At 43.3% G+C, this 27,756-nt stretch overlaps 1 protein-coding gene across 1 annotated transcript in view; it reads left to right on the top strand.

The window, feature by feature from the left end:
• Window positions 1-27,527, top strand: part of LOC120517428 (mitochondrial dicarboxylate carrier-like) — a 64,278-nt gene extending 36,751 nt beyond the window's left edge. Inside the window, exons 5-11 of the mRNA XM_039739755.1 lie at window positions 867-908; window positions 6,783-6,826; window positions 13,345-13,415; window positions 15,281-15,373; window positions 22,223-22,300; window positions 24,440-24,496; window positions 26,508-27,527. Coding sequence (XP_039595689.1) covers window positions 867-908; window positions 6,783-6,826; window positions 13,345-13,415; window positions 15,281-15,373; window positions 22,223-22,300; window positions 24,440-24,496; window positions 26,508-26,609 — 487 coding nt within the window. The 3' untranslated portion in view covers window positions 26,610-27,527. The remainder of the gene's footprint in view (window positions 1-866; window positions 909-6,782; window positions 6,827-13,344; window positions 13,416-15,280; window positions 15,374-22,222; window positions 22,301-24,439; window positions 24,497-26,507) is intronic.
• Window positions 27,528-27,756: the final 229 nt, after the last annotated feature.

Raw genomic sequence — 27,756 nt, 5'->3', positions numbered from 1 at the left:
ACTGTGCATGGCCAAGTAGACCACCGGTGGGTTACACTTTTGTAGGCATGGATAAACAATAGTGAGATTTTACTGTATTAAGCGAACTAAAAGTTATATTCATGGTGATACTGCGAGTGTGGATTCACACCTCTGATTCTATAGTGTGACTATCGGCGAGAGGGAGGATGGCCGGAGCAGGTGACGTCAAAAATGGTGGACAACAGGATCATTTGTGCCGGACCTAAATGCACTGTTTTAAAATTTTAAGTCCTAGATTTTTTGCTTTGCGCCTTCCCCCATCATAACCTATCGTCTATAGGGGAGAAACGAAAGCATATGAGTCGTCAAAAATTTCAGTCTCCTCCTCGACGTTTTACGGTACCCTTATACAGAAAACGTTGGTATCTCGATCTACAGCTAAAATGGCTGGATGGAAAAATACCAAACTTGAAACTTAAGCCTATTTATGAGATGACGATATGCTGATTAGTGCAAGGGAAAGAGGCACTCGAGAGGAACCCTCAAATACCATAATTCTTTAATTAATTATGAATTCTTTTCATCAATTGGTATTGTAATGACCGATTTTGTGGTCAGAAAGATAATCGGTAGATAATTACCGTAATGTTAGAGAAGAATTTGGGTAACTTGGTTCGTGGGGCACAAGGCCTACTGACGCTCCTGTTCAAATTTTTTGTTTTCCGGTGTAACATTTTCAAACTGCGGATAACGGAAATGGACAGGGGGAAACGCTGTGCCACAATTAAAGCCAACCAAGTACTTCCTGTTGCTGCCAACATTTTGTGTGGGAGTTGTGAAGAGACTTGTAGACGCAATATTAAAACAATAAGTCGATGAATTCTCTTGTTGTTTTTTGTTTTCAGAATGCAGAATGATATGAAGCTTCCTGCTGAACTAAGAAGAAAGTAAGTAGCCGTTTTTTTTAAAAGTCACGACGAGAGGGTTTGGGTTTGGCTTCTTTTGTTTTTTGTTTTGTTTGTGTAGTGGTTATCAAAAGTATTCATCCCTCGCATCTGCTACCACAATTTGCTCTCTTAAAACTGAAAGTTCCGACACATTTTTATTTGGTGTGGTTAACAAAGCATAAATCTTTCTGTTTTGGTGGGTCATAATTAACTCTGGGGCCGCACAGTAGTGTAGCTTTCTGACACTGGGCCCTACATTGCGCCCCAATATCTTTTGGTAGTCTTCAGATTTCATGATGCATTGCACACAGTCGAGGCATCCAGTGCCACAGGCAGCAAAACATCTTAGAACCTCCACCATGTTTGACTGTAGGTACTGTGTTGTTCTTTTCTTCGTAGGCCTCATTCCGTTTTCTGTAAACCGTAGAATGATGAGCTTTACCAAAATGCTCTACCCTTAGTCTCATCTAACCACAAGACGTTCGACCAGAAGGATTTTGGCTTCCTCAAGTACATTTTGGCAAACTCCAGTCTGGCTTTTTTATGCTTCTGTGTCAGCAGTGGGGTCCTCCTGGTTCTCCTGCCATAGCGTTTCATTTCGTTCAGATGTCGACGGATAGTTCGAGCTGACACTGTTGCACCCTGAGTCTGCAGAACAGCTTGAGTATGTTTTGAAGTTGATTGGGGCTGTTTATCCACCATTTGGACTATCCTTCGTTGCAGTCTTTTTATCAATTTTTCTCTTCCGTCCACGTCCAGGGAGATTAGCTACAGTGCCATGTGTTGTGAACTTCTTGATTATGTTGTGCACAGTGGACAAAGGAACATGAAGATATTTGGAGATGGACTTGTAGCCTTGAGATTGGTGATATTTTTCCACAATTTTTGTTCTCAAGTCACACTCAGACACATAACAGAAAGGTTGAGTCAACTTTTCTCCATTTTAACTGCCATCAGGTGTGATTGCTATATTGCCAGCACCTGTTTCTTGCCACAGGTGAGTTCAAATGGGCGTCATATGCTTGAAATAAAACGATTTATCTACAATTTTGAAAAGGTGCCAATAATTTTATCCGGCCTATTTTTGGAGTTCTGTGTGACATGATGTCAGAGTTGGCTTTTTTTCTCTGTTTTTTTGTGTTGTTCCAATGCACATAAAGGAAATAAACATGTGTATAACAAAACATTTGTAATTGTAACAATTTTCTGGGAGAAATGGTGCATTTTCTGGGAATATTCCAGGGGTGCTGATAATTTGGGCCATGACTGTATATAGTTTTCTGGTCTTAAAACGCAGTGATTACAAAAGAACCGACTAGGGAGCTATCACTCCTAAAAGGATCAGCCTGCAACTATAATTAGTGTTTCCCTTTGGGATTAATAAAATCTATCTATCGATCGATCGACATTCTGGAGTTAAGGTGTGACTGGGGCCACCTTCCACACAAGTAGAGCAGTAGTCAGGTAACAGAGAGGGGAATTCTCCTTTTGACACCCCCTGTAGTCCTGAAAGTGCGTGTGTGTGTTTAGGGGTTAAGTACACGATTTAAGAGAGTTGGGCTTTTTCACTGTGGCTGGAGCAGAGCAGAGCGGAGGAATGCAAGCGGCAGTAAATTTGAGGCCCATGTTTTGATCTGTCAGATTCTGGAAAAAGCAGAATAAGGGGAATGTGCTGGGGAAAAGTAGGAGAGCGAGAGAACTGACAGGGGGTGTTGGTGTCTGAAAAAGCAGGCTGAAATGAAAGTAGCAGAAGAGGGAAGTAATAAACCTGAACTCCGTCTCACTTCATAGGGAGCAGTGAGTTTTGTTACCTGTGTGGCGTGTGGAACTTTAATTAGACTGGTATTACCTGACAGATAATTTTATGTCAGAGGATCGCTCGCTTTCTCGTTTGTTGTTGTCAGTTAGGGCTGCGCGGTATACTGGTAATAAAAACTAGTGAGCAACCCAATTTTTCAAATGGAAAGATACCAGCATTCCTTTAATTTCGGTACCAGAAGTACCTTCAAGCATCTCACTCCTGGTCGTTTACTAATGCTGTCATAACTTCCCTGCTCTTTGATTGTTGAATTGAATATACAACTCACCAAGAGGGGCAGCTCTCGTAGCTCTTCGAATGTATATATTAATATTAACACGCAGGACACTAAAGGAAGGTAGCAACCCCAACCCGGTGAACCGTTTGTGGAGTGCGTTACAGCAGAGACGCCCACTATAGTGTGGGGGAGCAGGGAGCCATATGTGTTTACAGTCTGTGGCCAGTAGGGGGTGCTCCAGCTCCCCAAACACCCAACACAAGCAAGCAGGCTCAAAGCACAAGAGTCTTTATTTTGTGGGAACCTCTTTGAAGCAAGCGTTTCTCACCACAAGCACAATAAAGCCACAATACTTTGGCTTCTCTCTTCCCTGTTCTCTATCTCGGTTGCTGCCTCCTCCACTCAAGCCTCGTCCACCTCCTCCCAACTCTGGCTCCCTGAGGTGAGGCAGGCGGCTCCTTTTATCTAATCCCCCCCGAGAGTGCTTCCGGTGCTATGGTTTTGCAGTTCCAAAACACTTCCAGGTGAGGTTGGAGCCCCACAGAACAGGGACTCCCAAATCCTGCAGTTCCCACCTAAAAGATGTGATGGCAGCCATTTTTGTGCCAGTACACTTGCCACACTTTAGCTGCTAGGTGGTGCAGTGGTCAGAGAGATGGCCAATTAGAGACCTGGGATGATTAGGGGGCCTGAATAAAAAGGCCATGGAGTGCAGTTTAGTCTAGACATTGGGATGCAATACAATACAATTTATGTTTTTGTAGAGCCCAAAATCTCATAAGAAGTGCCGCAATGGATTTGTGCCTCTTGACAGCCCCCCAGCCTTGACTCTCTAACTCCCAAAAAAACCCTTGTAGGGAGAAAATGGAAGAAACCTCAGGAAAGGCAGTTCAAAGAGAGACCCCTTTCCAGGTAGGTTGGGCATGCTGTGAGTGTCATAAAGAAAGGGGGTCAATTCAATACAATATAATACACAGAACAGAACAAATCCTCAATACAGTATAAAAATTTTAGAAGTACGGAGTACAATTTAACAGTAGATGATATCACATAATATGATTTGATTTGGATACACCCTACTCTTTATGCCTAGAGATCTTTAATGACCTCAAGACCTCATGATGGATGGGCGCCATATTTGCAGCACATTGTTCCCCGCCACTGCATTGGGGCATTGAGATCCACATTCAGACAACAGGGTGAGCGCCCCCTGCTGGCCTTTCCAACACTTCTTCCTGCTGCCACCCACATTTTTCCTAGATGGTGTCCCATCCAAGTGCTGGCTGGGCGGGTTATCTGTTCTGAAGCTCATGTGGTATGGCTGTTGGTTGGGTATGGGCATCCCTCATTTTACAAGTGTAGTGGCACAACCGCTACACAAATAATAATAATTGAGCATGGGAGAGGTGCTATATAAGTAAAGTGTAGTATTATCGTTTTTTTTTTTTTTTTAATTTTTTACTCATTTCTAAATTTCTCTGGAGATCATGGACAATAAACATTGTAAATAAGTAACTATCTAAATATACATGCTTGTTCTAGTAATTGTGACTTCCTGCGTCATTATGTACATCACAGCGCACACTGAATGGCTTTTCCTTCGGCCGAGACCTTGGAAATTCAATCACGCAAAGCGAGATCTTGCAGTCTGCTTTTCAGTTCAACACAATATGCCTTATGATGTTAGTTAGTAATGAAGGTTTCCAAATGAAAAGGCCAGCGATGAAAATCAGTTTTGTTTTGTTTGGCTCGCCCAAGGACCTTCAGCGCGTTGACGTTAATTGTCAGGACCCTCTGGAGGGCCAGTGGGTGACTCTAAAGGTGCCTGATGCGATTATGTGACAAGGGGGTGTGTGAAAAGGGCAGGCCAGAATTCCATGTAAAGCTGCTTTCTGTGCCCCATTTGATCCCAGTGGTATTGTCAACCCTAAACTGGAAAAAAAAAGTGGATTTAAAAGAGAGATGGATTTAGCACAACGGAGTCAGAAAGTATTCACATTTTTCACATTTTAAAATCATTAAAATTCATTTTTCCCCCTTGTTGCGCAACACTCAATAACCCAGAATGATGAAGTGAAAACTGGATTTTAGGAATGTTTTCAAATTTATTATAAATAATTTACTGTGTATTCAGTTTTTTACATTTTTTTAATATCTTCAGTATTCCTCTAGAGGGTGCTGCACACCCGGCCTCAGTAAGTCAGTGTGATTGAGACCTGGCAAGTGTTCAGGCACCGTTGTCAGGACTTGGTGTGGATTTTTGGGCTTTGTTTGGCTGATGCCTAGAAGTGTTAAGTCAGGCCAAGTGCGTGTATATAAAATAAATAAGAGCGCGTGTGTCTGCTCTGCAATAACACTGCACCTTCGATTACACTTGGCTCCTGTCCACACCGTAATGTATAACACATGGTGCATTTCAAAAGACAAAAGTCAAGGACAAAGATTTCACATTTGCAGACAAAAGTTTCCCCCCTATAGTGCATCCCGAGATTTTACAGACAGGCCTTCAAAGCACTGTCATCTAAATGTATCCCTGAATGTCCTTCAGCCTCTTAAAACCTCACTTTCTTGGTTTGCCTGTTACGTCACGTATATCAAAAAATGTGCAATTTTAACATTACTGAGCACACTTTTATTTGTATCACGTTACAATACAATGCAAATCAATTTATTTTTGTATAGCCCCAAAATCGTACAAGAGGTGCCGCAATGGGCTTTAACGGGCCGTGCCTTTTGACATAACCTTGACTCTCTAAGAAGACAATGAAAAACTCACAAAACAAAAAAACCCTTGGGAAAGGCAGTTCAAAGAGAGACCCCTTTCCAGGTAGGCTGGGCGTACAGTGGATGTCAAAAAAAAAATTGGGGTAAATACAATAAAAACCAGAGAACAGAACACAAGTAATCCTCACTACAATACAATAGTGCAATAGAAATATTACAAGTACAGAACAGAATTCGACAGTAGATGATATCACAGAATACGATTTGGATTTGTTGGGCACGGTGAATACCCTTAGTTCGTAGGCCAGTGAGGAGTCCCTCGGGGTCCTGCCATAGGCCCAGAGCCTTCTGCCGTTACCCCAGGTGTTTTTGTACCTCTAATCTACCCTTGTTGTTTCGAAGCTACATTGTACAGTTAGCCCTCCCTAACCCTAACCCTAACCCTGGAACCAATTCCCCCAGAGGATACCAAAATCCATGCCTGTTAAGGTATCTTATATAAAGTGTCAAGGGATTTGCATAGAACCTACGCATATCCTCCTGTATACTTTAAGTCACCTGTGTCTCGGTTAATGACGTCGCTCATTGCAGAGAACTCCTTACAGGGCTGGATGCAGGTTAACGTCCTACCCAGGACAGAGCGATTGCAGCTTAAGGGTGTTTGCTCAAGGCCCCAACGGAGTGGAATCACTTCTGGCGTTTTACGGGATTTGAACGATCCACCTTCCGATTGCCAGTGCGGATCGCTAGCCTCAGGGCCACCACTCTGCCTAAAGCAGATAGCAAAGGTTTAATCGTTACCATCAGCACATCCTTGCTCTTCATACTGAGACACTGACTCGCTTCCTCTTGGATCTTTGCCTCACTGCTTTGTCGGGCTATGAAAAAATCGGAATTGTTTTTATTTTTACTTCCATGGCTTTGCTGCACGTTTTTTTTTTTTTTCCCCCCAGAGGTTTCAAGGCACACCTGATATGAGACCACAAGGAAAGACGGCTCTAACACATGAGCAATGCAGGCACGGCGTCCAAGAATCTCGCTGAAGGTTTGGCTCGTGATCTGAAGCTCGCGGTGGCCTTTTAATGCTCCATTTTTGTTTTTTTTTTTTTTCCAGCTACGCTCACGCACTGGATGGGATGTTCAGGGTCTGGAGAGAAGGTAAGGAGAAATGGCTCAGTGGGCCAGAGAGAGGCAGTGTTTTATTTTATTTTATGCGAGGTTATCATCCTGTCGTCATTTTCAACCCAGTCAAATATTAACTTAATAAGGGGAACAGGCGATGAAATTCTTGGCATTTAGGGGGCATCTTTTAAAACAGAAGGTGTGAAACATTTTTACAAATTTTGATTTAATGACATGACTCTAATGGCAGCCTTACGCAAGATGCCTGTTAGTTTTAGCCACAATCCGAGTTCCATTTGTTGGGTTAATCGATGCTTACAATAATGGCACCGGCAAGCAGTGTAGCTCCCGGTACCTCCTGTGGGGTTTTTTTCTTTCCCTTAACACGCCGGCTTTTTGACACTGCCAGGCTAACTAATAAAAATAACTTTACAGAATGTTTTTTTTCTATTTGACCTCTCCTGCACTTCACAAGCACAGAAAAATCCTCCTATTATTTCCGTGTCATTTTTTTCAATATGTCCAAGTGAACCGGCGACTCCTTTAAGGTCACACTTCTGACTTGATGGACTGCGGGAAGAAAAGGGACGAGGTGGCAAGTGGCGTGGAAAACGCGAAACAACAACAACATTTATTTCTATAGTACATTTTCATACAAGGGCAGCACGGAGGCGCAGTGGGTAGCGCTGCCACCTTGTAGTTAGGGGACCTGGGTTCGCTTCCCTGCGTGGAGTTTGCATGTTCTCTCCGTGTCTGCGTGGGTTTCCTCCCACAGTCCAATTAGGTGGATTGGTGATCCTAAATTGTCCCTAGTGAGTGCCATGTAGTGGATGGCGCCCTGCCCGGGGTTTGTTTCTTGCCTTGTGCTCTGTGTTGGCTGGGATTGGCTTCAGCAGACCCCCGTGACCCTGTAGTTAGGATTTAGCGGGTTGGATAATGGATGGGTGGATGGATTTTCATACAAATGATGGAGCTTAAAGTGCTTTACATGATGAAGAAAGTGAAAAAAGACCAAATAAATACAAAGAAAATAGTATTAGGGAACACTAATTAACATAGAATAAAAGTAAGGTCTGTTGCCTGGGGAGGACGGAAAAAAACTCCAGACGGCTGGAGAAAAAAAATTGAATATGCAGGTGTTCTGAGACCACCCAGCCCCCTCTAGGCCTTCTACCTAACGTAAATGACCTCACAATCAGTCCTCATTGTATTCAGGGTTCACATGGAAGAACTTGATGATGACGGTCATGTGGACTTCTGGCCTTTAATCCATCAGTGTAGGGACATCACGGTGCTTTGATTAGGTGTCAGGGGCGAAACTCGGAGAAGACGTGGGGACAAGGTGGCCTTCTTGGGTACACTAGGTAGCCCCCTGCTCTGTCGGCTTCTCCTTACTCCTCACGATGAGGTGTAAATGGCATACAAATTCAAGCCGGCTTGGGTGGTCGAGCACTCTTTTATATACATGAACGTCATAGAACGGGGGGGTTTGTGAGCTGGTAAAATACACACAGTATTGTGAATTATGCTGTCCCTTTGGAGCGGTTTGCAATGCATTAACAGGGAAATGCCGGCCCACCTCAAGCCCAGAGTACAACACAAGTTGGGAGTGACAGCCCATCTTGGTCAGTTTAAACGCTTCATGGACAGAACACAGAGGGGGTGGGTGTTGTATGCAACTCTGTAATATTATTTCTTTTCACCTGCTCTTATCTGTGCAGCACTTAAAATGTTCAGCTTATAACCGTAGGCCGTGTTAATGTGCGGCCTGTAAACCTCGATGCCGTTTGTACCAAGGTTATTATAGTTAACGAAAACTAAAATCAACACTGAAACTATTATTAAAAAAACATTTTCGTAAACTGAAATAAAATAATTAACAAAACTGAAATGAAAAACTAAACAAAACTACTAAAGTGCCTGGAAAGACTAACTGAAATAAAATAAGAATTTACTCAAATATTTTTAGTTTTTGAATGAATATTCTTGCTGTTAGTCTGTAACCCTTGTAAGTTTTAACTCTAAAACAGAAAGTCATCCACCACAAGCCACCAGCGTATATTCATCACCAGCCACCGCTCACTGGATGGAGGGCGGGTGTTCAAACCGCATTTGCGGTGACAGAGCAAGCTGAATGCGGGTGTGTAAAGTGTGTGAAATACAAAGCGATTTACGTGCCGCCTTTCATTTGCGCTTGTTGTGTATCAAGATGTAATTCAAACGGTAGAAACCAGAATGTGCTGGTGCACAAAATCTTTACCATCTTACTATATAAAAGCGGTCGGGATTGTCCTTCCGTCCCGTGAGTGCTACGCAGGCGCGGAATTTCACACACGCCCCGTCCATTTTGCAATGCATGATGGGATTTGTAGTTTTGTTTTTCCAGGTAAAAGATGATTTTCTACTCCAGACTGTGCGATTTCTTCTTCTCCTTTCTTACTATATAAAAGCGGTCGGGATTGTCCTTCCGTTCCGTGAGTGGAGAGCGTAGCGGTATTCCGCTTATCACAGACTTACTACTTGCAGCTTGCGGTACGAAGCGACATGATGTGAGCAGAGTTCTGGTGCTCCAATCGTTCCCTTGCTTTTGTGCGCGATGCGCTGGAAAAATAGACAAAATTATGTCTCTGGAAATAATTAATGTTGATGGAGTACAAATGCCTCACCGCGTATTAAATATCAGGGGGTTCAAAAGGGCGACCTCAATATAGAAAAAAAGTTGAAATTTCATCACAAAAATAACAGAAACTACGAGTAGTAAAGTAATACCGCTCAAATGCAATATAACCAAATTAATGAGTTTGTATAAAATATCAAATTGATCGACATATTGAATTGCCTTAAGAAGTGGTCAACTTAAAAGTCGGTCGCCTTAAAAGGACAGAAAAATCATGAGAGAGTAACGTTTCAGTTTATTTCTCAGGTGACTGCTTTTTTGTTGACAGCAATTCACCTGCCACTTCGTCTATGAGAAAGTAAAAACGATTTCTCCTGTGCGAAGTATAGTAATCATGAATAAATTTGACCTCGATATTTTGATGAATCTTGACGTTACAGACCTCCCAGTATCCAAAAATACCATTTTTTGGAATTGTGTGTGTGTAAACACAATAACTCAAAAATGCAACTAGATAGATGGATGAAATTCGGCATGTGGTTGTTACTCCAACTGTAGATCTGTATTAACTTTTGGGCCAAATCCATCACCCGGAAGTGGTACTTTACCTGAACACATACTCAGTTGTTGTTTTTTTTTCTTATTCATGCAGCTGCAGAGTCCAATTTATTCAACTTTAATAATATATTGAACAGTTATTATAAAAGTGATTTGATTTGATTTGTTGTCGATGGTTCATTAGTGTACATAATATAAAAATATAATCCTGATCTTGTGGTTTACTCCTCAAATATCCATCCCCATATCTGAGTATACGAGAAAGTCGAGGGGAGACCACTCCTGGTTTTTGAAAATAAAATGGCACTGATCGAGAGACTGACTAGGTCATCATACAAGATCAGCATATTGTTGCTGATGTGGATGAAGACTTCAGACTAGACAGCAGGTGTAGTTATAAAGCAGCTTTATTTTTTCAGAGTCACAGTGAGAAGAGTTTCAGAAAAGCAGACAATCAAATATACATGACAGCATCGGGGCTCTTGTGAACCCCGTCTGTTGGGTGGGGCAAGTTTTTATACCCCTAGAATGCGTAATTTAATATCGTTATGAAATGTAACAGTCAACATTTATTATACACAATCCTTGAGCCCCTTTAACGCCCCTTATGCAACTTGAATTCTTGGCCCCTTTTGTTATGGCGTTCAGATGTAAGCTAAAGGAAAACGTGATAAGGCAGACTCATGTGTGGAATGCTTAGACCTCGAGTCCTTTGCACAAACATTTTTCTGTTTGCTAAAACAAAGCATGCTTTTACAAGGTTTAGTAAAGCTTACTTCTCAGACATGAATTAGTACAAGGGAACGAAGAGAACATTCGTCTTCCATACTGACCAATCACTTTTGCTTTAAAAACATCGTTTAACAGTGAAGCGATACAAGCAAAGGTAGGTAGGTGAAGAGAGTCTGCCAAGTGATGAAAAACTAAACATACTAATGGGTTGTTATTAATTTATCTTTTTTAGTTCATAGTCACAACTCAAAATACCTGATACTGTGAAAGTAATCCGTTAGCAGAATTATATTTTAAAATATTTGTCTCCCTTTTTCAATGTTTTTCTCTCTCTCTCTCAAAACAGATATATCATGAAATATCATATTCTTTATGTTCTTAACATCAGCCTTATCATTCATATTTCACACCAGAGATTTTTCCTGCCTTTAGATAATGTATATATTATTCTTAATCTCAGATGCTGTCTCTGTCGTTTTATGCCTGTCCGTACTCCTATTACCTGCTCTTGCTCTGTTCATTATGGGTCTACTGTCCTTTATGGTGGGCTATTCAAGTCTCACTGCCCCTAACCTTGACACTACATGCTTGTTTTTCTTTGTTTCCCTCAATACAGCTAGGTGGGGTTTGCACAATGATTCAAGTCTAAAAGCCCTGTTCTTCCTAAGCCCCCATGATTTTCATGAGAAAATATTTTTAAAATTATAAAATTGTGTATAATTGTTCATGTTCATTATCTAGTTTTGATTATGCTTGTTTTTATCAGCCAAAAGCAAAACCAGATAGTAAACCATGTAGTGCAGTAAGCTTCCACTAACATTAAACTCGTATCCAAATCCGTTAAGTGTACAGTTCTGTCTGATTGTGATACAAAACTAAACTCCTTAGGCACTCCATGCCATAATTACTAAAACTAAAACTAATAGATATAAAAATAAAATAGAAATGTCTTTGGGAAATAAAAACTAAACTAAAACTAAAAATACACGATGAAGGAAAACTAAAACTAAACTGAATTTCCAAGTAAGGTCAGAAAAAATATAGAAATAAAAACTAATATAAAAAGGCAAAACTATAATAACCTTGGTTTGTACGAAGGTAATGTAAATGACGATTCAGTGGCTAGCGATCTAAACAAGATTACATGTCAAAGAGATACGTTCAGATCTAATGGAAGCCGACAGGACCTGCCACGGGGTGGCATATATTTATACCCATTATTCCTACTAAATACCAGTTTGAATTCCAAAGAACACAGTTTCTTCTATAACAGCGCTTTGCATTGGCCAGCTACAGAAGCCGAGTCACTGGGAAAAGCAGGAAGTGACCTACGACAGGAATGTTTTACTTCATGTTTTAATTGAACTCTTTAAGGGCTAAATATTTTTACCAAAAAAACCTGATTTTCTGAAAAGCACACAAAGCAATGTTTTCACATATAAATTTAACATAAAATGTCTGTTGCTGCGTGCTGTGGCTGCTGTTGGCGTCTCTGGCAACAGGAGCTGCGTGGGGGCGGCTCGATGGCCAGCAGGAATGTGTGGCGGGCTGGCTGTCTTTGCGGAGCAGGTGTGTGGTGGTGGCAGTCGCAGTGTGAAGCAATCTGGTTTTGTACGGCTTGTCATCATAAGTGGCGATCCTCCCAGGTGAACATTGCTGTAGGACATCAGCTACACAAGTGTGTTCAGCACCACAATCAGCTGATGCTGGTACCTCACTTTCGTTTTTGATCTCCATCTCCATCAATTCTGGAGTCCGACAAGCCAGAGTCCGATTCAGCGATAACATGCAAAGCGTTGTCCACTGAGTATGTTCCTTTGCGCATTCACTTTGGTTTCTCGTTCGATGTCAATGCCATTTTGCAAACGTTGTTTGCTCTTCACTACTCATGCAAGCACATGGGAACCGAGGTCAAATCAACAAAGCTAACTTTCCGTCTAGCAAAGGAAAGTCAAACTATAACGTAACAACAAGTTTTGTTGTAGTTCTCTTGGTCTGGAACCCTTTACAGATTTTATTTTTTTCTCCAGCCTTTGGAGTTTTTTTTGTTTTTTCTGTCCACCTTGGCCATCGGACCTTACTCTTATTCTATGTTAATTAATGTTGACTTATGTTTATTTTTTATTGTGTCTTCTATTTCTCTATTCATTTTGTAAAGCACTTTGAGCTACATTTTTTTGTATGAATATGTGCTATATAAATAAATGTTGATTGATTGATTGATTGATAGTTTACAGCTGATTACCGTCCTCTGCCCCTGAATTTCAACAAAAGTCGACATCAGCCCTGAAAGAGTTAAGGGGCTCCAGTCAACTAATAATATTGGCCCCTGTTTGGTGACAGGGGGGGACACAATACAAATAATGTCTACAGAAAAGTCCTCCGCGACATACTCTGATTGGCCAAGTGAAGCCGGTTAACACAACTAGTATGTGTCTACAAGGTGCTTCATGTTTCACTCTTTCAGCATTATGTTTTTTGTTTATGTTACTTTTCTTTGTTTCATATATTTGTGATTATTGTACAACACGCTTTGCTCAAAAATGAAGTGTACCTTATTAGAACTAATTGAACTGAGCTGTACTGTGGCCTTTGACCCGTGGGACGTATCCTAAAACTGCAACATGTCTTCTTTTTCTTCTTCCAGAGGGATTAAGGAAACTTTTTTCTGGAGCCACCATGGCATCTAGTCGAGGGGCTCTGGTCACAGTAGGGCAGGTAAGATGTGATGTCTTTCTAGGCAAAAAAAAAAAAAAATGGTATACTGTATATAATAATTTTATATGTACTTTATATTGTACATCCCAAAGACTTTTGTGTGAATTTTTTGGGCAGATTCTTAACAGAGTGGTGGCTCTTGAGACTAAGGATCTGCACTGGTAGCTAGAAGGCTGCCAGTTTGAATCCTTGTTACTTCCAAAGGGGATCCTACTATGCTGGGCCCTTGAGCAAAGGCCCTTAACCTGCGAATTGCTCCAGGGATTCTGTACAATGGCTGACCCTGGTCTCTGACCCCAAGGGGTAGGCGAAAACGAACAAATTCTTAATACAAGAAATCGTATAAGGCGAAATAAAGAACAAAAAAAACTACCCTGGTGTTGCTGTAAGGGGACCCTGTAGGGGTCTGTCCTGGACTGTTTCCTGCCTACTACCTGAAGCAGGATTGATAGCCCACCTCCATCCTCCAAATCATACATTTGATTGTGAAAATCCTTCTGTAATATTAAAAAACTATTCAAAGTTTCTTATGCATGAACTTCATGAATTGAAATAAAGTCAAAAGGCTTTCAATCGAGCATGTGGCTATAGAAAGAGTAACACAGTACTAATAATTCCTTACGTTTATTTAGCGCTTTTCTCACTACTCAAAGTGCTTTACATCAAGAGTGAGGAGCCACTAATGTGCAGTGCCCACCTGGATGATGCAATGGCAGCCATTTTTGGACCAGTATGCTCACCACACATGAGCTGTTAGGTAGACAGAGGATGATTAGGGGGCCGTGGTGGGCAATTTAACCAGGACACTGGGATACACCCTACTCTTTACTATGGATGCCCAGGGATCTTTAATGACCAGAGAGAGTCAGGGCCTCAGCTTTATGTCTCACCCAAAGGATGTCGCCATTTTTACAGCACGGTGTTCCCATGTCTTTAGAGTCCTGGTGCTTCCTGTCTTGCTATATGGTTGTGAGACATGGACGCTATCCAGTGACCTGAGACGAAGACTGGACTCCTTCATGTGTGTCTCTCTGGAAAATACTTGGGTCCCGCTGGTTTGACTTTGTGTTGCTCACGGAGTCCCGAATGAGGCACATGACCTGCATTGTGAGGGAGCTTCAGTTATGGCATTATGGCCACATGGCGCGTTTCCCCGAGGGTGATCCAGCTTGTAAGATTCTCATTGTTGGGGACCCCGAGTGGCTGGACCGGACCAAGGAGTCGCCCACGTAACACACGGCTGTGGCAGATAGAAGGTCATTTCCTGATGGTGGGTCTGGACCGTACGTCTGCCTGGGGGGATCCCCAGTTGTTTGCGGCAACGCGCTGTAGCAGTGCATGCTCCCCAACTTGACTTGACTTGAGTTGGTTGTCCCCGTCACCGCACTGGGGCATTGGTGTCCACATTCAGACCACAGAGTAAGTGCCCCCTGCTGGCCTCGCCAACACCTCTTCCAGCAGCCACCCAAGCTTTTCCAAGATGGTCTCCCATCCAAGTGAAGTGCCACAGTGAAGGGTCAGAATACTTGTATGAAGGAGAGATTTCAGTTTTTTTTGACTATCTGAACACACCTGCTCACTTTGTCGTTACGTGTTATGTAGTGTAGATTTATGGGCATTTAAAACCAAATCTACAACCAAATAAAGCATGCAGGAAGTGAAGGGGTCTGAATACTTCCTGATCCCGCCGCATGTTCTACTAAAGGGCATACATCAAAGGGTGAAAGCCATTTTTAGCCAATAATACTGCAATTGTGCCAATCCTGGAAGTGCTGAATACACCTTTCTTGTCCGACGGTGTAGACGGCATGGACCAGGAGAGCAGGAATTGGAGCTCTGAGTCTGCTGATGCTTTCTCTTTACAGCTGGCCTGCTACGACCAAGCTAAGCAGCTCGTTCTGAGCACGGGTTTCCTGTCGGATAATATCTTCACCCACTTCCTTTCCAGTTTTATTGCGGTAAGTGTTTTTGGGGAGCGGTCCTCTGCTTAACCTTGGGGGGCTGTACTCGCACTAGGCCCGTTTCTTCCCTACTGTGCCTGAGCAAACTTAATACTGACTCCCTACTGCCCCCTGCTGGCCTGCCACTCATCACCTTGCGACTTTGTGTAAAACCAAAACAAGATCCGAATACGGAGTGACAGTGTGCACGTCAAAATAAGTTCCCTTCGTCGTGTAGGGCAGGATGACGCTGTACCTTCTTACAGATTTATTTACAGCAGTTTAATGTTAATCATGCTGCACCGAGAAGATTTTTACGGAAACAAAAGATGTTAAAGTAAGAATTTGCAGATTTTCTTGCCAACTATAATTCACGTTAATCTGTGAGGAGAGAATAAACACCTGTTATCGAATGAAATGACGTCAATTCAGTGACATCATGTCTGTGACCCATTCTCGGGCACGTTCAGCGATCACACTGTTCCCGAATCCTACTGAATTGTGCTTGGGACCACCACATTCAAGGCATGGTACTGTTGGCCTGGCACACAGCAATCACTCTAATCAAACAAAATTGACTTTTGGAGGGGTATTACATGTGGACAGACGTACTCAGGTACGGAACGAATTGCAAGTGCGAGTGCACCCTTAATTTTGGTTACAAATAATCACGGAATTTCAAAGTAGCTCTTTAATGGTCCATTCATTTTTGCTCACTTTGCCAATTTGAATCGTGTTCAGGGGCGCCATAGCGTGGCTACTGTCGCAGTCTTTGTTTAGGGGGCCTGTCCATATTCACTGGGGTGCAGTCGTTCAGAGACATTGACAAAGTAGCGCCAGCAGAATTCTTTAAACTTCCCGGTAAATCGCGTACTCGAGGACACCAGTGCAAAAGAAGCAAAAGCGCCACACAGGAGGTCTTTACTCGAAGAGCTGTGGGAATCTGGAATAGACTACCAAGCCACGTCGTCCAATTAGAAACCCTGACAACCTTCAAGAAGGATCTGGATGAGCAGAGGTGACAGCTTAGCTGTTAGCTGAACAAATGAGCGACAACTGGACGGAACGATCTCTCGTGCGTCAAATTTCTTAACGTTCACCATAAACGAAACTCGAGTGGCGGAGGCTGAATTTGCTTGAAACTTTTTCACTGCACATTATGGACTGGAAGATACAACAGCTTTGACTGCGTCCTAAGGTCAGTAAACGGAGGTGTGCAGCAGTTGGGTGGCGGGCAGGCTGTTGTCTTGTCTCGTCATGAGCGGGTATAGGAGGTCATGTGTGTGCAAGGTGGAGGAGGTCATGGTGTGAAAGGCCCCGTCACGGTTGGCTACTTTATTATTTGTTTTCTAAAAGGAAATGCTGCCTTTGGAGCCATCGGAATGGGACACTGAGCAGGCCGAGGCCTGACTGTGCTGTCACAAGTAAACGATCGTACGGAGCAGTTAATGCTGGCTATAATTACTGGGTGCTTGCAGTTCATCTACAGAGAGAGCAACTGACTTGGAATATTACTATAGATCAAAACATGCCATGTGTAGCAAAAAATATAAATAATAAAAATGTTCTTAAAATTGATCAGAAATCGATGCTCTTCCAATAATACAACTCTTAACCTAAAAATTAGAGATAATTTAGTTACAATGCACCAGTTCTTCATCTTCCTTTTCTTTTCCAACTTCTTTGTGGGGTCAATTTCCTTGATCAACCTTCTCCATACAGCTCGGTTCAGTTCTGGACCTCCTCCAGTCAAGACTTCTTCTTTTACTTTGCCTGTCCACCTCCACTTTGGACTTCCACTCCCATCAGTCTTTTGCCCACATGTTCATTGTCTCTCCTCGTCACTGATCCATACCACTTCAGCCTGCTGTCCTGCTCTTTCTTAAGATCTCTCTCCTGCTTTTGTTGCGCATCTTGAACATTTTTATTATTTTATTTCATCTTTTCACGACACACGGCATGTGTTTAATCCACCGCGAACGTGTTAGAACATTAGAACAATCTGTTCGAGAACAGGCCATTCAGTCTAACAAAACCTGCCAGTCCTGTCCACTAATTCTTCCAAAATAACCTCAAGTCAAGTTTTGATGGTCCCTAGAGTCCTGCTGTCTATCTACTACACTACTTGGTCACTTATTTCAAGTGTCTATAGATCTCTGTGTAAAGAAAAAATGTCCAAATGTTTGTGTGAAATTTCCCCTTCACAATTTTCCAGCTGTGTTCTTGATGAACTCATTTTAAAGTCACCGTGTCGAGCCACTGGACAGATTCCCTTCATAATTTTAAACACTTCAGTCAGTTCTCTTCTTAATCTCCTGTAAAAGCTCAGCTCTTTTAATCTTTCCTAATAACTCATCCTTTGTACCCCTGAAATCAGCCTAGTCGCTCATCTCTGGACCTTCTCCAGTGCTGTTATGTCCTTTTTGTAGCCTGGAGACCCAAACTGCACACAGGACTCCAGATGAGGCCTCACCAGTGTGTTATAAAGCTTGAGTAGAACCTCCAATGACTTGTACTCCATACATCAAGGCGCTGTATAACCTGACATTCTGTTACCCTCCTTAATGGCTTCTGAACACTGTCTGTCAGTAGATAGCGTAGAGTCCACTACGACTCCTGAATCCTTATAAGGTGTACTTTCAATTTTCAGACCTCCCATTGTGTATTCAAACCTCACATTTTTTACTTCCTACATGTGATTCTTTATATTGTGTACTAGCCGAGCCCCGCGGCTTTGCCCGCGTATTAGTGAAACAGGACAGTGAGGGGGGCCCTGCCCGGCTCCCCACTCTTGACGTCTTGCTGCCTTTCTCTTGGATTAGTGCAAGTGAACTCTGAATCTTAGTGCGATGAGAGGAGTCGCAAAATCAACCAGAATGTTCAAGCAAATTATAGTTCTGTTGTTTGCTAGGTAAGCAGATGTAAGATATGCCCTGAGGCTGACGTGTGAGTGAGGAGGGCCTCGGCCCACTGCGTGTCTCTCGGATTTGCGGAAATAAATCGGTACCGCAAGCGAACTACGATACAGAGCATGAAGAGAGAAGTCACAAATTCAACCGGAATGTTCAAGCAAATTATAGATAAAAAACCCGATCTAAATCTGTTAAGTAGTTCTCCTGTGAAAAGCGGACAGACAGACAAATGTTGGAATTTATATAGAGGGAGAGATTATGACACTTTCTATTGTGTCCAATTCTATCCGTTGCGGCTACTGCATAATTTTTAAATTGCCTTTATTTTTTGATATACCCTCAAAATACGTAAAAAGCTGTCCGTGAGAGATCCGTTTGCACTCTTCCTGAATTCACTGAAGGTCACTGGGGGGCTGCAGCCCATACTGTCAGCATCGTGCATACAGCTGGAATCAGCCAGCGCCAGCAGTGCCAGTCCAGTTACTTTATTATATGAATAAAACAGTCAACTTTTATTTCCATCAGATGGTGAAACTGTTACGCTTTGGTAACCTTAGAATGCCACATTTCTCCAACGGGACAAATAAAGTTCTGTCTGTCTGTCAATCTATAGAAATAATCCGTCTTTAAGTGACACAGAAGTTAGGAAAATCACCGTCCGCTTCAGCACCGTGTTCTCTTATGAGGTCTCTCAGTCACAGTCCACGCACAGCCAGCTGAGGCATAAAGTCTGTAAAAAGTCCAAGTTAGTATCTTAAAGGTCAGCTTTTGATCTGTTCGATATAAAGACGTCAAGCACACTAAATCAGGAAATTGATGGCCTGACGCGAACCTTATTTAATGGGGAATAGCGAAGGGCCTGCCTGACTAAAATACATAGAAGTGGAATCTGCAGAAGGGTCGTCACAGGCTGGACAGGCGATAGCAGAAGATGGCAGCTAGCAGGCAGCTGGCATCCCAGTGTCACCAGGGATCTCGTGCATATGAGGCAACAGCGTGCAAAGCAGTAGGCCTGGGGAAATGAGCAGCAATGAGAAGACTGTATAGGGGCAAACGGGATCTGCCAAAAACCTGTGTCCTCAAACCCGCAGGGAGGAGCGTTTTTGAGCAAAATGTAACGTTGGAGGCTTCTAGAAATGTTGTATTAACATTCGTACACATCAAGACGTGCAGAAATAGAAATGCATTTATTTATTTAATTTTAATGGGTCATTGCTGGACGGGTTGTAACTGTCACAATGAAACAGGGCCTGTGTTGTTCAGTGAGAGCTTTCATTTAAATCCATTTTCTAATTTACTTATCCAGTTTAGCTATCCCAGTAGCACTGAGTACAAGACTGGAACAAGCACTAGAAGGAGCCCCGATCGGTTGCAGGGCACCGTCATGCCACCCTTGCTATTAGTGAATTTAGAGATGAAACCTAACACACGTGTCTTTAAGATGTGGGAGGAGAAGGCAAAATGCCTGGAGGGCAAACGTCACAGACACGGGGAGAATATTCACGTCCCAGCTTGGCATCTGCACTCTGTAGCTGCGTACTGCCGGGAATTATGCTTGCATGTTCAGTCAGTTTTTATCGTATGTAGTGGTAAATATACTGGAAAGGTGGCACAATCGTGAATGATGTGGCCTTGTAGTTTGATTCCCATGCCCATTTATTATCTCTGTAAATACTTGAATGCTGCCACCATGTTTTTTTTTTTTTTCCTGCCCATATATCCATTCACCGCTGAGGATACGTGGCAACTGTCAGTAAGACTCCGGGGAAGGTGTGTATGGCTGTGTGTGTGCTTGAGTGTGTCCTTGAATCGATTGCTGTAATGTAAAGATATTGTTTAAATGAAGGTCTAAACTTGATGTGTCCAGATATCTTTCTATTATTAAAAAAAAAAAAGAATCTTGGGACGAGACGAGACGTGATCTTTTGAAGAGAGATGCTTTCACGTCCTGTGAGGCGGTCAAGTCGCATCATACTTGCAACCTTTGGAAGCGCGACCCGTGAGACGGAGACTTTTGCAAGTCATGCCTCACTTACAACCATTTTCAAACAAGACCACGGTCATCTCACCTCTCAGTTGTTGCAATGCTTTTGGCAGACGCACATCCTGTGTTCTCAGCTCTTAAAAACATGCCTACGTTCTAGATGACATGTCAACGACTAAGCGAAGAAGAAAGAGCAGCGCGTCGAAAAACAGACCCAAAAGCGTTTTTAGAGAAAATAATGCAAAAAAGAACAATCAAGCAAATTCTGAAAATAAGGAAAGTAATAATCAGCCCGTCCCATGAGACTAGACTTTGTGCCAGGAGATTTAACCACGTCCAGGGCTGGAAAAAGACAAAGTAGAACGTCGTAAAGAATTCAAAAATGTTGGCGCCATACACATGCAGAGCAGGTTAGAGATAATGGAAGTAGGAAAATTTGAAAGTCTCAAAAAAATGATAGTAAAGATCGCATTAGCGCAAAAAAGTGGAAAATATTACTCGGTGTGGGTGGCATGGTGGTGCAGTGGGTAGCGCTGCTGCCTCGCAGTTAGGAGACCCAGGTCCTCCCTGCGTGGAGTTTGCATGTTCTCCCCGTATCTGCGTGGGTTTCCTCCCAAAGACATGCAGGTTAGGTGCACTGGCGATTGTGTGTGTGTGTGTGCCCTGCAGTGAGCGGACGCCCTGCCCGAGGTGTGTTTCCTGTCTTGCGCCCTCTGTTGGCTGGGATTGGCTCCAGCAGACCCCCGTGACCCTGAAATTTGGATATAGCGGGTTGGATAATGGATGGATGGATATTACTTGGTGAAATAACAGAACAGTGAAAAGAGATCGTGTAGTGTTTGAGGATGTCTGGGGGAGGAGAGAGACAAGGCAGTGAGACAAAAGGACAGCTGCTGTACGGGCTTTTAAGTGTTCAAAGCGGCGCACGAGATGCAGATCACCCGGCACGGCAGCAGCAAGCCAGCAACTGATCGTGCAAAGAGGAAGTAAAAAAAAAAAAATATTTGTTTCCCGGGCATCACGGTGGCGCTGCTGCCTCACAGTAAGGAGACCTGCATGGAGTTTGCATGTTCTCCCCGTGACTGTGTGGGTTTCCTCCGGGTGCTCTGGTTTCCTCCCACAGTCCAAAGACATGCAGGTTAGGGGCATTGGCGAGGCTTTGGCGATCCTACATTGTCCCTAGGGTGTGTGCCCTGCGGTGTGCCCAGGGTTTGTTCCTGCCTTGTGCCCTGTGCTGGCTAGGATTGGCTCCAGCAGACCCCCGTAACCCTGTGTTAGGATATAGTGGGTTGGATAATGACTGACTTGACTATTTGTTTCCCATTGTGTCACCATTTTAGAGGGATTTCGGAGGAGCGACTGCGTCTCCTAGGGGTGCGTTCAGCCCCCCTCTTCACAACGGCGTGTAGCGCTGCCAGGGGGGATTGGGGAATGGGTTGGCGAGCAAAGTTTTGAAGAATAAAAACCCCTTTCATGGGGTGCACTTACTTTTTCACATTGCTGTACTGGATTAGCACCTGCACGTAAGAATTTGCCGTCATCATTGCTGGACTGATTTTTAATTTTCACGTTTAAGCAGGATCTGCGTTTTTGAGTGCAGCCAGCTGCTGCCCCACTGTATCCACGCGCCTTGCAGACTCCTCCATTTTCTATCCTGCTCATCCCATTTCCCAATCATAAAGAATCAACCTCGGCTCACTCTGTCGTTTATGTGCCTACTGCACCGCTGTTGTGCGGCTGACTGTGACGTGTCTGCTTCATTACACCGCCGCTCCTTCCCGCCACAGGTTGTGTGGCAACTTTGCATACCTTGCTGGAGAGCAGAGTCGGGTTAGTGCGTCCAAAACTGATAAGGCACCAGCAGCGTGTAAGGACTGGCCTCGACTAAAATAAACTCAAAGCACCCAAGCTGAAAATAAAAACATATAAAGCTTGTTTTCTTTTTTTTTTTTTTTTTTTGTTTCCCTCCAGGGTGGCTGTGCCACTTTCCTTTGCCAGCCTTTGGATGTTTTGAAGACCAGGCTGATGAACTCCAAAGGGGAATACCGGGTAAGATGCTCACACACGCCTGCTTTTATTTAATAACATGCGGGTCTCCTTTACATCTTAGCAGATGCATTGTGAAAGTGAATGTAAAAATGAGAAATTGTGGGTTATGATGTGGCAGGAGATGGAGCAGCAAAGACCCCACTCCATAAATGCCTCACACACACACACAGGTTCAGAAGATTTGTTCTGAGGTGCATCGAAGACAATCTAGAGAAGAAATGTCAAACTTCCTCCAGGGAGACACAATGAGGAGAACATCTAGGAATGCAAACGGCAAAGGGAATCACTACAGATTTTTGATGTTGATGAACTTTATTAATAGTCTTTTCACACAACCCTTTTGGAGAATCAGAGAGCAGGGTCAGCCAATGTACAGCACCCCCTGGAGCAGCTTTCAGGTTAAGGGCCTTGCTCAAGGGTCCAATGGAGTAGGATCCCTTCTGGCTGTAGCGGAATTTGAATCTGACAAACCTCCCCGATACCACTGCAGATCCTTGGCCTCAGAGCCACCACTCCTCATGTGTGGCTTAAAGTGGTATGAAAGTCACAGCCCCCTTTGTTGTGGAGCCTTTATGGGAAAGACACATTGGTGCCGTGGTTAGTGCTGCTGTCTTCCTCCATTATACCCAAAGATGTACATTAGAGATTAGATAGGAGACCCCGTGGACTAAGAGGTTTGCGGATGACATTGTGATCTGTAATGAGAGTAGGGAGTTTGTCAAACAGACCATTGAGAGGTTGAGATGTGCTCTAGAGAGGACAGGAGTGAAGGTCCGTGAGACCAACACAGAATACATGTGTGTGAATGAGAGGGAGGTCAGAGGAATGGTGAGGGCGCAGGGAGTAGAGCTGGCGAAGCTGGATGAGTTTAAATACTTGGAATCAACAGTACAGAGTAATGGGGAGTGCGGATGAGAGGTGAAGAAGAGAGTGCAGGCAGGATGGTGTGGGTGGAGAAGAGTGTCAGGAGTGATTTGTGTCAGACGGGTACCAGCAAGAGTGAAAGGGAAGGGTCTACAGGACGGTAGTGAAACCAGCTATGTTGTAAGGGCTGGAGATGGCACAGGAGACAGAGCTGGAGGTGGCAGAGTTAAAGATGCTAAGATTTGCATTAAGTGTGACGAGGATGAACAGCAGTAGAAATGAGGACATTAGAGGGTCAGCTCAAGTTGGACAGTTTGGAGACAAAGTCAGAGAAGCGAGATTGTGTTGGTTTGGACATGTGCAGAGGAGGGAGAAGGGCGCTAAGGACAGAGCTGCCAAGAAGAGGAAGGCCTAAGAGGAGGTTTATGGATGTGGTGATGAGTGTGACAGAGCAAAATGATGAGGACAGGAAGAAATGGAAACAGATGATTCACTGTGGCAACCCCAAACAGGAGCAGCTGAAAGAAGAAGAAGAAGAAGAGGAGGAAAAAACAGAGTATTGTGTTTAGGTGGTAAGGATACCAAATGATAGGTAAAAAAAATAAACCTTGCAGTCCTCTGGGCCTGATTAAACTAAGGTTACTCCTGTCTACCAGGCAGGGTGCTTGGCCCACTTTGCCCACCTCAGTTTATCTCTTCCTGCTTGCCACCGCCTACATTTCTCTCTCTTTGGCCTCTCTTTCTACCCTTGCCACTGCTATACCTCCCGACTCGGAGTATGACTTGTATCACCAGGTGTCCACACAATCCCGGACCCTCACCCTCTTATCAAAGTGGCCAGGCATTCCCTCAGAGATCTGGAGGAGAGCAGGGAGATATTTATTACCTGACATGTCCTCATTGCTGCCACATAAGTGCCTGATTCCCAATGTCCCCCAGGTTCCTGGGCTTCTCTTGGTGCCCCTGACTTAGCAGGGTCCTTACACGTTATTGGGGTTTAGCGGGTCCTGTGGCCTGTTGTGATTGGCAGCAATTACATTACCAGTGTTTACACCATCGCACTATGTGGTATTATTCTATTTTTACTGTTTATGTATAAATTATGAGTGTTTGTATTTTTAACGTTATGCTACAGTCTTCATAGAGCAAATGTTTCTTTGGCCACGTTCGTGTTTGTGTTGCACACAGTTAGGGTTTCTAGAAGTGCTGACTCTGACCAGTAGCCACTGGTTTTTCCATACATGACTGTGTTTCTGCTTTTTTTTTGCCTTTCAGGGTGTAATGCATTGCATAGTGGAGACAGGAAAACTGGGACCTTTGGCCTTTTATAAGGTAAAACCATCACCCCGAATTACTCTGACTTATTTGTCAATGAATGTAATGTGTTACGGCCATGTCACATCACACGACTTTTCCAGCAATTTCCAGTCACGGACTTCATTTGCGTAATCTTAGCAGGCAGTCGTGGCATTCTCCAGTGAACTCCAGCTGTCAAGTCTGACATGCCCAGTAACTCAGTCAGACCAGTCTGCGAGTAGCCCTGACAAATCCAGTTTGATTTAGTCTTAAGTCGCAGAGGCGGGCTTGTGTGCGTGTGAGAGCGGACAACCAATGATCGCCCACCTGCAAGTGTAATCCATACCCCTCTATTATAATAAAAAAATCTTGGGTTGAGACATGATCTTCTCGGAAGACACTTTTACGTCCCGCGAGAGACACTTTTACGTCCTACGAGACAAGTCAGTAAGACAAAAGGACAACTGCTGTACAGGCTTTTAAATGATTGACGCGCAGCGCGACAAGCAGAACATGCAGCTCGGCAGCAGCAAGACAGCAGTTGATCTGTCCGCATCTCCTTAGTATGCGTTTAGCCCCCCCTTCACAACAGTGGCTTTTGCATAGCATTCCTGGGGGGGAGGGGTGGTGAAGCCCCCTTGTAATAAATAAGGATTGTGTGTGTTTTGGACCTTAAAAACAGAAGAGAGGCTCGTCTGTCTGATGTCTCATGTTTTATGTACCTCAACAGAATGGTGTTTTAAGATTACAGCTGAACTTGCTATAACTGCAAAGATTTGGCACAGGCTCAGTGGCATAGTGGGTAATACCTTTGGACATCCAACCCCAAGGTCGTGGGTTCAAGTCCATTTACTAATATTGTGTGACCATAAGCTGGTCTCTTCACCTGCCTCTGTTCCAATTGGAAAAACAAATACATTTCTTTATTTAGTTGTATCTCAGATATTCTAAGTCACAGGGGATGAAGGTGTCAGCCAAATAATAAGTAATAAAAATAGCAGTTATTGGCGGTCCAAAACAATGGTGGAGCTTGCAATACCTGCAAAATGTGAAACCGTGCTGGAAAGTTCTCACACAGTCATGTAGCGGTCACGAGGACGCTAAGATTCACACTGTCCAAAGACCGAGATTTGTTTATTTTATTACGGCCACTGGAGGAACACCCCCAGCCTTGACCTGGCGTACACTCACACGCACACAGACATTGATAAGTGATTCAAAGACTTGATAAATTATTAAACATAATAAAGATAATAAAGTATAAATTCAACTAATAAAGAAGGAAAAAAATAAATACACAGCACGTATGCAAAAGTCCTCCCAGGTTCCCCGCCGGCAATTATTACTTACATACGTGAAACAGAACAGAACAACAGACACTTAACAATAAAGTCCAAAAACTGTCCAGGACAGCAGGCACAGATGACGATGGAGTCTGGAATGACAATCCCAGTGAACTGCCCTCTGAAAGAAATGTAAAGTTTTGTCCTACCAGGTTCCATTTGTAGTGAGAAGATTTGGTGTGATTGGGTGCGCTCTGCAGACAAAGAGGTACCCACCCTTGACAAAATCACACAGATAAGCAGGCACTCTGAGGTACATACATCCAGATAGAAAGTGTAGTCCACAGTGGTTGAGTTGTAATCCAATTGTGTGTGTGTGTGAGGCTTAGAAACAAATACTACAATTTACAAGGCAACCACCGTGGATTACAGTTGATCACAATCTCCTCAGCGTCTTTTTGGCTCCCTTTTGAAGAGTCAGCTTAATTATCCTTCTTCCCAGCAACCCCTGCACCCTCTGAATTTGCCCAGTAGTGTAGCTCTGTCGGGGCTGCTGGGAGTTGTAGGCAACTTTTAGAAACGCTGCTACAAGTTTGACATGAGCCTGTGATTCCTAGTTTCGTAATCTGACATCCCAAGCAGCAAAATGAGCAGTTGGCAGTTTGACAGAAGTCGTGTAATGTGACATCGGCTTTAGTCATAGAATAGAAGAGTAAATATTTTATGCTTTTCTTTCGTTATTTTCTGACTTCTCTTCACTACAGGGCTTTGTTCCTGCTGCAATTCGACTTGTCCCACACACGATCCTCACATTTGTCTTTCTTGAACAACTTCGAAAGTACTTTGGGATCAAAGTTATAGCATGATGTTTTGGGGGAGGGGGACCCAGCATGGAGAGTCGGCACTTCTTATCTTTCCGATTTGTGGAGAGCAGCGACGGACGAAAAGAAATGGACGATGGAGTCATGTCCTTTGTCAATCAAGTTTGCAGCCTTTAATTATAAAAATGAAATACAATTCCAGTGTACTAGTTAGGGGAGTAATTCTAATTGATAGTTTTATGCTGAATCTTAATATATTGTAATGAAAAGATTTTGATTTATTGTAATTTTGAATTAACACACTAAAAGTGGTGTCTTTTTCATTTAGGGAGACAAAAAAAAAAAGACGTTTTAGTTTATAGCCTAGCAGTATCACTCTTTCTTAAACAAATGAGAAGTTGAATGAATTTGTGTAATGTTTGTCCTGAATGAGGTCATTTGTCACTACTGTAGCTCACTGCAGGCCACAAAGTGGTAAAGGGGCATTTTAGTGGCACTTTCAGCTTTAATTAGTCACAGTCACTGGTGTTAATTTAAATGGGGGTCCTTTGTCCACTTACACTAAGGTCCATTCTGAGTTGCCTCCAGATGGAGACGGCTGGCTTTATATGGTTGTCTGGAATCTTACAGACCTTTAACGGGGCATTAATTCACCTGTTATTTTATTTTATTTTTTTTTACTTTTGGTGTTTTCCTTACTGGCCTGTAGACTCGAGACCCCTCAAGTATGTGCACATTTACACTGTTTTCTGTGATTTGTACGTTTTCTCCTGTAGTATGGCCAATTAAAACAGATCTTGAGGTTTTCTAGAGGGTGAATTACTTGGGGAGTTGGTGCTTAGTATAAAACTGGAAGCGGGCGACGATGTAACCAGAAGTGCCTTAAAGCCAGGAGTGTTCAGTCTGAATGCCCACTCTGGTGTCGCTTTACAAAAAATGTATAGATAGAAATGTGAAAAATGTCAAACATAAGACTGGCGCTTATTCAAAAACGCTGAACTAGTAGAGAAAGAGTCTTCTTAATTCTTCTGTATTGTTTGTAACTGTGTAATTCGTATTAATCTGGCTGCCAAGGTGTGGATCACCAGTCTGGGGGGTTTGCCTTGTGTTTCTCTGGGATGGTACATCAACCTTAATGGTTGAACGAGTGTTGCATATTTTACTTTTTTGTGTTTACAGGAGACAGTCAATA

The sequence above is a fragment of the Polypterus senegalus genome, chromosome 17, assembly GCF_016835505.1.
Source record: "Polypterus senegalus isolate Bchr_013 chromosome 17, ASM1683550v1, whole genome shotgun sequence".
In the NCBI taxonomy this organism is placed as follows: Eukaryota; Metazoa; Chordata; class Cladistia; order Polypteriformes; family Polypteridae; genus Polypterus; species Polypterus senegalus.
The sequence above is the reverse complement of the archived record's forward strand: the minus strand, read 5'-3'. Positions and strand labels throughout refer to the sequence as shown.